General features: G+C 38.6%; 1 protein-coding gene across 1 annotated transcript in view; it reads right to left on the bottom strand.

The window, feature by feature from the left end:
* LOC107528362 (sucrase-isomaltase, intestinal-like) overlaps positions 1-13,754 on the bottom strand; it is an 85,910-nt gene that overhangs the window by 27,447 nt on the left and 44,709 nt on the right. The window contains exons 8-12 of the mRNA XM_016201439.2: positions 9,459-9,584; positions 8,486-8,617; positions 6,919-7,032; positions 5,261-5,377; positions 2,682-2,766 (exon numbers count right to left, since the gene is read on the bottom strand). Coding sequence (XP_016056925.2) covers positions 2,682-2,766; positions 5,261-5,377; positions 6,919-7,032; positions 8,486-8,617; positions 9,459-9,584 — 574 coding nt within the window. The remainder of the gene's footprint in view (positions 1-2,681; positions 2,767-5,260; positions 5,378-6,918; positions 7,033-8,485; positions 8,618-9,458; positions 9,585-13,754) is intronic.

Below are 13,754 nucleotides of genomic sequence, written 5' to 3'. Positions count from 1 at the left end.
TGCCTTGGATTGCTAAATTGTAAAAGAGAAATGAGGAAAAAATTTAATATTGGTTAAAAATAGCACAGGGAATAAGAATATTCATCTGAAGCTGCGTCAGATTTTAGTCTTTAGCTCAGTTCCCTGGTAACACTCACCCAGACTACAAGCAGATTCTTCAATGCTTTTTACAATAATCTATTTTAGAAAGAATGCATCTGAGAGCTTAACTGGTCTTGTTTCTATCTTTCATGCCCCAAGTTGGTATTAATAGTCACTTTTTTCTCTGATTCATACTCTTTCCTTTTTTAAAAACAAGTTCCACATAGTGAGATATAAGGTAGCTAAGCATTAGGCCATCAGACGTGAAAGAATGACTCCAGCCAGGGTGAAAATGAGGCCTGTCTTAGCTAATTCTGGCTTCATATCCTGAAGCAATAAAGATGATGAAACATCGTTATAATAATCACCCCCTTTATTAATTGCTTTGGCAAAGCACTTGGAGTTAAATTTAAACCCTCCCAAGTTGTTTGTAATAGAAACCATAGTGCCTATTTTTTTGTACACCTGTTATAAGTCATTTACCTGCTTTATATAGAATGGTTTAAATTCTCAACTTGCAAATGTTGACTTCATATCCCCATTGGACAGCCAAAAGAAGGTTCAGCAGCCAAGAAAGGGATCGAGCTAGGATTTGGAGCCAGGGTGCCAGTTGTGGTTGCCCCTGGCCTCCAGCGAGTTGCATTCAGCAAGGGGGGGTTGCAGGGGGAGTGCTTCCCTACCACTAGGCAGGATGGGACACAGGGGCCTTGCTACCGGAATTACTGTGTGAGATCCTACTGAGCCCCCGACCTTTTCATTCTGTCTACTCCTAATCTTTTGCTTCAAGAGAGCCAACCACAGATGAATCCTCAACACTGTCGTTGCTTCTACCGTAAATTCATTTTGCAATTGTCTGATATGACCGTGGCAGACCTTCTGTCTCTTAAATCGTCCTACTCCCCAAATTCAACCCCACTTTCCCTGTCACTTCCACTGAGGAACAAATCTTTAAAATGGAAGCCCTCCCAGGGGCAAGCTCTTCAGCTCCCAGCAGCTAGCCCGGCATCTCCGTCTCCGCCAGGCCCTGCCCCGGCATCAGAGCGCCGCTTTCCTTCCAAAGCTCCCTCCCTGCCCAGTGAGTGCTCTCCCGGCTCGCTCCTGGCTGACATCCATCCTTGAGTTACCAGTTCCTTCTTTTGCATTAGCCACTTTGTCCAGTCTACTGGCTCATTCCTGACAGCAAACAAACGCTCCCTAGTATCACTCATTTTGTAAAAAACAAAGACAGTTAAAAAACATCGCTGTCTACTCACAGTCTTCTCAGTGACAGCTTCATTTGCCTACTCCTTTCAGAGCCAAACCTGCTAAAGATTTGTTTACACCTGTCTCTACCTCCCCATCTCCCTTTCACTCGGACTTTGGTATCTATTCCCACTACCCCACTGAAACGAAGATTGCTGATATTGCCAATCTCCGTATTGCGGAATTCTGGACACGTTCTGCACTCATCTCGTTTAACTTTTTGACACCATCTGACAGAACTGACCATGTCGTCTGGTTTTACTATGCCTTAGTCTCCTCATTTGGGACACAAGGCATCCCTCCTTCCTGCCTTTCCATGTCCCTATCCAGTTGCTTCCATTTGGTTTTCTTAGCTGAGTTTTTATTTCTATCCAAAGCGTCAATGTTGCAGTATGGGTCTCCTCAGGGCTCAGGGTTGGAGGGCCCATTTGTCAAGCTCATCTTTTACTCTCTGACATTCTCAGTACATTGATTCATCCATCCCTGTGGGTTTCAACACCATTTTTATGAATATAATCCCCAGGTTTGTTTTGTTTTAATCTCAAGACCAGGTTGCTTTTCTCCAAATTTATACATCTTGCTTCCTACTTGATATTTTCATTTAGATATTTCACTGAACAATGAGAGAAGGGAGAATTTATGAACACCATTTCTTGGGCGGAGCAAGTAACATACGTGGAGAGAGGTCAGTATCTCACAAATTCAAGGAACGTGAATGGGACTTTAGGGATTACCAGCTCTTGGAAGTAGATTTTTATTTCAGTTTCTGCTTTCCCCTTTTGTTCCGTTTCACTGGGAACTGAATCACTGTATTTGCAAATGGCTGTAATTTCAAAGGAAATGTAAATGAAGTGCTATAATTCCTCAAACTAGAAGTCTGCAGTCAGGGATATGCCTCTCATCTGACTGCAAAACTCTACTCAAATCGTCACAACTTTTACATGTCATAGTATTTTCAATGGTATGTAAATAATTATAGAGATAACAAAAACTGTGGAAATTATAAATTGCAAACGCCTTGTAGCCAAAGGGAAGAACTCTGTCATCTAAGAATCAGCTGTGACACCACATCGACACATCTAGCTCCCTGCCTGCTTATAAGGATAGCCAAGGAAGGGAGTCGTTGGATCCTTCTTAGAAAGGAGAGCACAGAACTCACAAACATTCCAAGGCCTTCCCACCGAAAGAGTGCAATAAGTACATATGCATGTTTTCTAAATTTCCTGGATTATTCCTAGATTGGTGAGCTATAAAAGGAAACATGTACTTTCCTAAGACAAACTGATGGCATTAAAGAGACTTTTCCCCATGAAATATAAAAATGTCTCAAAATCATTTGATACTTTTGGTGTACTTACCAGGCACATATGGTGGGTAGTTTAGATGATTCTCTTCACATCCTGGATGTTGGCCATTTTGAAAATTGGATGGTTCATTCATATCCTTACATAAAAATAGAAACTCAATGAGTAATAATGGGCACAGTTTTTTTACTTTCCATCAGGGAAGCAGAGCACATAAAGATCATCTTTCATTCGACACACATATTTTGAGTATCTAAATGGGTGAGATGGTAAGCTAGGAGTTCTGTGAGGCATAGCATTAAACAAGACAGTGACCCTGGTCTCAGAGAATATATACTGGCTATTAGCAAGTTTCACAAATATATAAATGTCACAGAACAGAAATAGGTACACAATTTCTGTTCTGTGAAAGGTAATTCCAATCTTCCAATGGTTGTAGACACAAATTATTCTTAATTTTTTCCTTGTAGCTCACATCCAATCTGTCAATCAATCCTGTCAACTCTATCTTCAAAATATATATATAATCTGACCATGTCTTATTCACTGCATTGCCAGGCTACGCTACCCTTGTCTCCTGAGTGGATTGTCGCAATAGCTTCTTAACTGGTCTCTCTCTTCCACATGGGCCCAGAGGTAGATTTATTTGGAAGCTAAAGAAACTTAAGTTTCATGATCCTTTTTTGCATGACTCCTTCATAATTTTATACCTATAATTCTATTTGTAATTTTTAATACTTTTTCTAAAAGAAAGCTGCCAAAATTTTACAAAGCTCCATAACATCTGGATTCATCTCTGCTTTCACACTGTTTTCAGCCTTCCTATAGTCGTACAATGATCCTTGGAAAACCTGTGCTCAAAAACCTCCAGGATTTTTCCATCTCACTCCGAGTAAAACCTGAAGACCTTACAGTTGGTCCACGATGCCCTTTGTAATAATGATTCAATATCCCTCTGACCTTGTGCTCTCTGACTGTCCTCCTGACTACTCTGCTCTGGCCACACCGGCCTCCTTGCTATTCCTGGAAAATGCCAAGCATATTCTGCTCAGGGCCTTTGTGTTCTGCTCGGGGCTTTTGTACATGTTGTTCTCTTGCCTCAATGCTCTTCCCAGAGCTCAGCCTCTGGTCTTTGTTATCAATTATAGTCTTCCCTGACCACTCTACTTAAACTCCAAACTTGTTCAGTTGCCAAATTTCCTACCCCACTGCTATGGTCTGAATGTTTGTGTCTGTCCCCTCCCCTCCCCCCAAATTCACATGTAGACCTCAAAACACCCAAAGGTGATGGTACTAGGAGGTGGGGCCTTTGGGAGGTGACTATGGGTGAAGGCCTCCCTGAATAGGATTCATGCTTTTTATAAAAGAGACACCACAGAGCTCCCTAGGTTTTTCCCCCATGTGAGCATACAACAAGAAGTCTGCAACCTGGAAGAGAGCCCTTACCCAACCACGCTAGCATCCTGATGTCAGACTTCCTGCCTCCAGAATTGTGAGAAATAAATTTATGTTGTTTATAAACTAATCAGTGTGAATAGACTAAATAGCCTGAATCAACTAAGACACCCACTTCCCAGATTAATTTTTGTCTTTAATAATTACTATTACCCAGCATACTCTATATTTTACTTATTTATTTTATTTATTGTCTGTATCTTCCATGAAAATGTCAGCTCCTTGAAGGCAAGAATTTTTCTAAGTGTATCCTCAATGCCTCCTGACATAGAGTAAGTTGTCAATAAATCAGTGTTCCTTGAAGAGAAAGGAAGAATTCCTTCAAGTAAGAGTAACAGTGAAGGCTTCATGGAGAAATTGATATGGAGACTGCATGTTGATCAGATAGAGTTTGAACGTGTAGAAATGAGGCCAGGTGGGAAGGAGAGCATGAGAAAACAGAAACAACACATTTTGCTGTATGTAAGAGAAAATGTCCCTCTGTTCAATAGTGGAAGCTGGCTAACCCTCACTCAACCTTCTGGTCACCTAATTCTGTTTGCAAGTGTTTCCCTGGCAGAGTGAGGCCTATCATGCATGCAACTTGCAATTGTCCCAATAGTACTAAGTCAGCACCACACTAAGGTCTCTCTCCTCTGCACTCTTGCACGTGCTGTTCCCACTACCTGCAACACTTCCACCCACACCCACACCCGGCTTCACTTAACAAACTCCGATTCATTGGCCAGCCCTCATCTTAACCATCACCTCTATGGGCTAAGTCTGAACTTCCCAGGCTTGAGTCCAACTGACCTGAGTTTCATGTCTTTCATCTATGCACCCATTGTATCCAGTGCTTGCTTTGTCACGGCTACACGAGAGCCTGTTTGTCGGCCTATTTCCCTAGCCGTTGCCTTCCCTGTGCCCTGCACTGAGTAGGTATAAACAGTAATGCACGCACAAAGCAGCGTCATCCGAGTAAATGAAGCACAGATCAATAAAGCAGGCAAGATGCTGCCGCTGTTACAGGGGGTGGCTTTCCCCTCCAGTGGCCAGTAGAGCAATTAAGGCAGAGGCTATCAAGAAACAGGAGGGAAAAATTGTGACTTTCTTCAGCTTTCTAGAAAGTGAGAAAAAGAAGTGACATTTTACTTTTTGACCAGGGGAAAATTTTTTTTAAATAATAAATTTAGACTTACAATCCAGATGCCATCATAATCAAGGATGTTTTTAAATTCCATACACATCTGTATCCACCATTCTTCTGTTTTGGGGTTGGTGTAGTCCGGATATACTGAATCTCCTGGAGGCCAGGCCTAAAGTGGACAAGTCAAACTAAATAATAATAACTCACCTAATATGGTGTAGAAATAGCTATAGTGGGGCCTTATTTTGCATTTTAAGTCATAGAAATAAAATTTGAGAATCAGTGATTATGTAACGTAACCAAGTGCATAGTAAAAGTACATAACAATTTTGTAGCAGAATGGAAATAGAATCCAACATCCCTGTCCCATGCTCTCAATCCATGAAATTGTGCATGAAGTCATATTTTTATTGTTCTTTTATATTTTAGCCATTTCTCTCCACACATAAATCTATATCAATACAAATATAAAAATTAGAAAACATAAAAATTACATTTAAAATACCAACAAAACTTTAATATATGTATGGCGTCATCAAGAGACATTAAAATAATTTAATGAAAACCACAGAATGTTCATGAAGTATTCAAAATTAGATATATTGAGAGACACAGAATGCTTGCAGATGGCATGACTCAATGTTGTATAAATGTCAAGTAGCTTCAAATTGGAATGTAAATGCAATAATTACATTTAAAAAACATATATGGCCCTGGCTGGAGCATCATCCTGATGCCCCAAGGTTGCAGGTTTGATCCCCAGTCAGGGTACATACAAGAATCAACCAATGAATGCATAAATAACAACAAATTAATGTTTCACTATCATCTATCTATCTCCCTCACTCTCTCTCTTCCTCTCTCTCTCTCTCAAACCAATAAATAAAAATTTTAAAAAGTATATGAACAGGAGACAATAATATAAAACATTATGTATTTATATGTTTACTGCAGCATTGCTTATAATATTAAGATATGAGAAACAAGAAAATGTTCATCAGGAATTAGTTAAACTAATTTTCTCACATAAGAAAGTGGAATATCACACAATTATTTAAAAAGATAAGATAGTTTCATATGTATTAACATGGAAATATACATACAATGTTGTTACAGTTTTTAAAAAGCTTTAGATGTTATATTCTGTTATTTCCCATTTATGCAAAAATATAGCTACATGTATTTAAAATCTGGAGGAATAGACACTGAAATGATAAACTGTGTATTTTGGGGAAAGAATAACTGTCACTTTATACTTTTTATAAGTCAGTATTACATATTTTTACAATATTGTACTACTTTGATCATTAGCAAAAGCATTAAAGATATTTCCATTGTGTAAAAGAAAATAGTGAGAAAATTCCTTTTATTTAAAAAATACTTTGTGTGTCATTCCTCAATCTATATAAACTTAATTTTCCAATATAATCTCGATCAACATTATAATTTTGTCATACTTATTAAACTGTGCATTTTCAGAATGTTACAGTGTATATTAGTATATCCTTTGAATTTCTATGTCACTTAAATAATTTCTTAAAAAACTACAATTTCTAGGCCAATGCTTCAAGTACGCAGCTTCAGAAGCTGAACATAATTTTTTAAACTAAACTCAGGTGATATAGTTCACTGAGGCCATATGAATTAAGATTTTTAAAGTCAAATACTCAGTATAGAAGGAGGTATTCATCTATTCTTCAAGGTGCTTACCTTGCCAACAGCTGGTGTGACTCCATCAGAGTTATTGACCCAAATTCCCAATTCCTGTCCAAGTTCATAGGGCTTATAAGTACCCTGTGGTTCATCTTTTGTCAAAAAGGGATCCTGCAAATTTCCAAGAACACTGTAATTGGTAATAGTCTGATAATTGATATTTAAGTATAAATTTTCCAAAAGATTTTGAAATATAAATATTATTCATATACACAATACATTTTATATTGTATACATTAAGATGTTCCCAGGTATTAAGTATGGTTACACATTTAAGAACTATTTTCATTCATTTTTTGGTGCTGCAAAATGTGGACCCAAGCAATGTCAATTTAATAATGTAATCAGTTGCTTCTAACAAAAATCTCTAATTTTCTATACTTGAAAAGTTACGTAAGTATATAAATATAATACTCATGTTATTTTGGCAAACAACCTTTCCTATTTTTTTAATTGTTGCTTTATATATGAGATAAGGCTGTGAAATTGTAAAACAAACAAACAAACAAATAAACAAAAAAGCCTGGATGGAAAAATCAAGAAATTTGGATTCTACAAAAAACCTGGTTAAGCCATTTAATTTTAAGGGGGCACAAGTTTTTCTCCCACAAAATGAAGCAGTGTAGTTGGCAAATTCTTAAAGTCACTGTCCCTCTTAAAAAGTCAAGTCATAAAAGGAATAAAGAAGAGAAATATCTATGACTCTATATTCCAATTTTCCAAAAATATTTATTGACCCTACTCTAAGTCTGTTTCCCTTGCTAAACATCTTACTATCATAATATATTTATATTTAAAATTTTTTCTTCATACACTCCTGCTAAATTATCTTAGTTGGATAATGAATATATATATTTTTATTTATAATAAACCATCTTTTTAAAGAAACTCTGTTCGTAAACCTCTAGCACCATTAAGTCATATAGGAATCATAACAGTGACATTTTTACCATTACATTAAGATAACAGATAGAAAAATTATTTTATAAAATTTAGAATCTCATCTATAGTGAGACAAACACTTCATTATAAACCAAATTTTAGTAACATTCAACACTCCTAGAAGTAGTTATGAAGATAACTTCTTCTTATATTATAAATGTATTAAATTAAAAATAATGTCCCCAACATGGAGAAAATATTCTTTCAATCTAAGTTCATTGAATTTATTCAATAACTATATTAGCCTTTGTTTAGAATTTTTATGGCCAAGTCTTCAAATCTTGACAAATCATGTGACCTGTGGAAAACCATATTTTTCCTTCTATTTATAAGTCAATTTTTTTTTAAAGAAAGAACACTGCAGTTTTAAGAATTGTTACTGAATTCCTTTATTACTTGTCTATGGCATTTTTGTAGCACTACATAATAGAAAACTTGCCTATAATTTATTATCTTTTAATAAAATATAATACTTATCATCCTATATTAAATAAAATTTTGTTCCTCAAAATACTTTAGTGCTGGAAATTCTTTTTACTAAATTAATTGTAGTATATATTTTTAGAAATTATTAGAAAAAATGAATTTAAATATTGTATGTTTGATCTTAAAAAATATTTACCAAAATAATGACATAACGCATTCCATCATTCTTCAGTTTCTTAATGTACTCGGGCAGACCAGCAAAGTTCACTTTGTCGTAGGTGAAGTCCAGCTGCCGTTCCATGTAGTCAATATCACCATACTGAACGTCCTGTAGGAAACGGCCATCAAACATCGGGGGCAAGCAGATATTGCCAAAGACTCATAAGTACCTAATCAGCTGACTGTATATAATTTGAAATGTAAATATACGGTGTCCCAAAAAATGTATACACACTTTAAACAGCTGATAACTCATTTAATTTTCACTCCTTTTCAGGTTTAACTGGTTTGAAAGAATGGGTAAATCCAAACTAAGCTTTGAACAAAGAAAATTGATCTTAAAGTGCCACTAGGCTTTTTTTATGGGGTTACAAAAAAGATAAAACTTATGGTACAAGACTGGCAACAGTCAATGAATTGAGGGCGCACAAATACCCAACAAAATGACTCTTGAAGCTGCATAGGTTTGAAATTCCCGCCTTTCTGAGCGGCATGAAGAATCTCCCTCCTTTGTGGGATCTGCATCATCTCTTTGTCCAGCATGTTCAAGCTGCACATGTCCCCGCCTGTCAGTCACTTAGTAGCCAGCTGGGTTATCACATTGACTGTTCTCCTTTCACAGTGCTTCGGTGGCAGTAACCCTTATTTTACTTACTAATGGCCCCAAAGCGCAAGAGTAGTAATGCTGCCAGTTTGGATATGCCAAAGAGAAGCTGCCTAGTGCTTCCTTCCCATGAAAAGCTATGTACTTGCACAAAAAAATATAGTATACATTGCGTTTGGTACTGTCTGCGCTTTCAGGCATCACCGGGGTCTTAGAATATGTCCCCTGAGCTTAAGGACAGACGACTGGAACACACAAATATATACTATCATATGCATTACAGTTTAAACACCACCCCTTATTTCGTTACAATCAGCCCTCCTCCTACCGTTTGGGCTACACTTACATGAGGAATGTCATACTGTCTTAAACGTTCAACCGTTCTTTCCAGCACATCTATGCTATTGTAGCCCCATCGACTTAGCTGAAATCCCAGAGACCAGTAGGGGGGCATATAGGGACGTCCAATAGCCTGTAAAAAAAAAAAGTTTTAAATCCAAGTAAGTGAGTTAAACGTTCACAAGCGTGGGTCTTCAGGGCTGGATAACAATGCTTTAGTTTAGACTTCTCATATTGGGATGAGCATCTAACATTGTAAGTTGCACCTGGTCGCAACCAAAGAAATAAGATGAAAATTTGGGGGTCTCAAGAACTCTTTTGAGAATTTCATTAAAGCCATGGCATTGTCTCCCAAAGCATATACTTATAAAAGCAATTATTTCAATTTTGTGAGTGGGAGATTATGCTCCCCAGACTCCCCCTCCCTGACCCCACTTAATCCATTCCACTGGGACATAATGTAGTAGAACTTCAAAGGCTCCCCCCCCAAAAAAAGCAAAAAACTTGAGTTCACCTCTCAGTCCTGCCTCTTTTTTTGACATTAGTAAAATTACATAATTTTATAATCTTAGTTTCTTCATTTTTAAAATGGTGTAAAGAGTAGCATCCACTTCATTCATTTACAAGTATTAAGTATTCACCATGCGCTGTTTTAGACCCCACATCTTCCCTCTTGGAGCTTGAATCCTAGTAGAAGAAAACTAACAATACACATGTAAACAAAGTAGCATGATTTTTAGAAATAGAGTATGTGTGTGGCGGGGAGGAATGTTAGGGAAATCCTCCCGGGCAGTAAGACCTGAATAGGCGAGCCCTGTAGAGTGCGCCAGGCCGAGGGACCAGAGGGCTCGCGGGCTCCAAGTGCTCGGGAAGAGAAAGACGGGCAGTGCGCTGAACTGCAGCAAACAGAAGGGAAAGGGAAATAGAGAAGGAGACAGATGTTCAGCCATAAGGGTCCATAGCAAAGAGCTGGAAACTTTTCAGTTGCCTTTTTTCAACTTTATATGATGAAAATTGTCAAGCATATATGAGACCATAGTACAACAAGCCTCCATGTAACCAGAATCAACAATTATCATTTCGCCACACATCTTTTAATTTTTTATTTTTTCTTTGGGGTGGGGGGATATGGGGTGTTATAGCATTTTAAAGAAAATACCTGAAATCATATCATTTCACCCCTAAGTATGTCACTAAAATTAAAGACAATCTTTCACATAACCAAAATGTGCAATATCCCTTAATATCATCAAATGTTCATGCAAATTTCACTAATTTTTCTCAAAATTGTCTTTTTTACAGTTGATTTGTTTGAAAGATGAGTTATGTTCTAATTTCAACGGAAGCCATTAAAGTGGGTAGTATACTCTAATTTACTTTTTTATAAAAAATCACTCTGACAACTCAGGAAAATAAATTACAGGAGAACAATGATGGTCACCATGAAGCCAGTAGGAGGCTGGCACATGGTCCAGGCAGAGATGAGAGCGGTTAGAACAAAGGAGGTCACATGTGATAATGAAAGAGTCAGGCTGAAATACATTTTGGAGACATTGCCGAGAGAACTTTCTAATGGATTTGATGTGGTAGAATGAATAAAAGAATTGAAGGTGGCATTTAGTTTTGGGGTTGAAGGACAGGGGCAATTATTTCCATTCATTGAGATGGGAAAGTCTGAAGAAGAAACGTGAGCAGGTTTGTGGGAAGAGAGCACCCACATGAGAAATGTGGACATATGCACTTGGGGTTATCCAATAACAGATGTATTTAGAGTCATGGAACCAGGAGATATGACAAGGGAGACTTCAGAGATCAAAGGAGAGTCTCCTCTGGGACACTCAACATATAAAGACATTGGCAAAGGAGACCAAAAATGAGCCATTAGTGATGTAGCAATGATACTGTTATAATTAACCTAAGAGCAAAGGGAAGGCCAAATGGGCACATCATTTGGGCAGCTTTGCCAGGAAGCTGCAGTTTAACACTCCTAGGAAGCCACCAATCCATTCCCCAGAAATCGCTGGGGGAAGGGACTGAACAAGGTGGAGAATAGACCCATGTCCAGTGAAGTCTGGCTGAAATAGGGAAGGCACTTGTCTGTCAGTCACACCTGGGAACAGGGCATTGGCCAGAGTGGGCGTGGCCACTGCAAGTGCAGGAATATTTGAGGTATTTAATCTCCTAAACAAAGGAGTTCACCCCCTTACGCTCTTGCATGCCATACCAGACCCAGTTCCAACATGGAACGGAAACTCCAGACTCTGACTCTGCTTCTAGCTTTCCCGAAGGGATGTAACTCCACAGAAATAAAGCTTTCTTCCATATCTCACCCTCGTGTGGGGGCCTCTGGAGATGCTTATTCCAGCGGTACCCCAAGAACCCCACTCCAACTAGCAATGGAGAAAGACCATGCACACTCTTCTCTGATAACAGCAGAAGAGCCAAGACAGTGTGGCGTTAGAGAAGAGAATGTTTCCACAAGTGGCCACTGTTTCCAGAAGATACTATTTGACATAGATGAAAACAGAGACTTGACGACTTCTCTTGTGACTTTGATAAGACCTTTGTAGAGATTGGTGGGGATTATAGCCTAATTGGAATGTGGTGAAAAATCGGGAGGTGAGGGAGTAGAGAAATCACACAGACGCTCAAAAAGTTACACAGGGTAGAGGAGTGAAGAGATGGAGGACAATGTGGGTTCTTAGCAGGATATTCTTGTTTAATTTTGTGTAGGTAGGTGCTATAAATGCAGGTTTGTTGATGGGGAGGACCTGGCAGAAAGGGGTAAATTGATGATGCAGTTGAGCATGGAGACAGTTGAAGAGCTTCTGTAGCTCATAGCACAGGTGGATTTTGAGCACAGGAAGAATTGTTACGCTTAGAAATGAGCAGGAACCACCATCATAAGAAGAAAGGCAAAATATATGGGCATGTTTGCAGATAAAGTGATTGATTCTGTACTTGGGAAACAATGTGTTTCTTTAATTGTTTCTGTTTTTCTCTGTAGAATGATAAGACACATCAACACCTGAAAGTTGGGTGGGGTAGGGTTGGAGGTTTTAGAAGAGAAAGTGTGAAATACTAGTCTCTGTGAGGGGCATCGTAAATAGACTAGTCTAAGACATTTAGTGGGATTGCCAGACAGGGGAGTGTACCTGGAGATTAAATTAAAGGAATTCTTGTCAGCACAATCATGTGATTGTTGGCCAGAAGCTTTCAGTTGATCAGGAGCAGGTACTGGTTTCATTAATAAATTAGCACAAAGTTCCTGTCTACTGTGTACAGTGAGTTGGTGTCAAAAGTGGTTCAGGTCTGCAGTTTTAAAGTTTTCTTCCTGCAAACCCCTTTCAGTGGATACTGTGACTCATCTCTCCCTCTGACCCTATTATACTGTCAAGCACAGAATATGAATTTTATAAACGTTTATTTATGACATGAATGAATGAAGAGCTGATGATATCATCCACGTTTTACAGATGGGGACACTGAGTTGAAAAGGAGATTTTGTGACTTTTATGATTTGACACTACATAAAAGACTGAAACTAGAACAGATTAGAACTGTGATTCTTGCCTGGCCAGCACAGCTCAGCAGTTAAGCATCGACCTAGGATCCAGGCGATCGGGGTTCGATTCCTGGTCAGGGCACATGCCCGGGTTGTGGGCTCAATCCCCAGTTGGGGGCGTGCAGGAGGCAGCCCATCAATGACTCTCTCATCACTGATGTTTCTATCTCCCTTCCTCTCTCTGAAATCAATAAAGATATGTGTGTGTTTTTTAAAAAAAGAACTGTGATTCTCAAATCTGGCTGAACATTAAAATCATGTGGGGAGCTTTTAAAAATATGTGCTCTATCCAGAGCCCACCTTAGATTAATTTGATCAGAATAATTCAATCAGAATTTCGGTAGGTGGACACCAGGCATCTGTATTTTAAAGGGCCTCTGTACAATTGATGCAGAGCAAGGCTTATGAATTACTATGCTAGACTGTGAGCTACTGGGGAACACGTACTGGGTCTACCCTTTGTAATTCTATCTCCAGACACAGAGCTTGACTCATCTATGCACACCAAAGACCTTATCTGCTAGATCTGCAAGTGATTCTATTGTTTCAATCCTCACCCTATGATACGTTTATTGATTTTTAGAGAGAGAAGGAGAGAGAGAGAGACATCAATGTGAGAGAGAAACATTGATCAGTTGCCTCCCTTGCGCACCCTGATCAGAGACCAAACCCGAAACCCAGGTATGTGCCCTGGCCAGGAATTGAACCTGCAACCTTTTTGGTGCGTGGGATGACACT

Source organism: Miniopterus natalensis, chromosome 2, assembly GCF_054644295.1.
Source record: "Miniopterus natalensis isolate mMinNat1 chromosome 2, mMinNat1.hap1, whole genome shotgun sequence".
NCBI classification, from domain to species: domain Eukaryota; kingdom Metazoa; phylum Chordata; class Mammalia; order Chiroptera; family Miniopteridae; genus Miniopterus; species Miniopterus natalensis.
The sequence above is the reverse complement of the archived record's forward strand: the minus strand, read 5'-3'. Positions and strand labels throughout refer to the sequence as shown.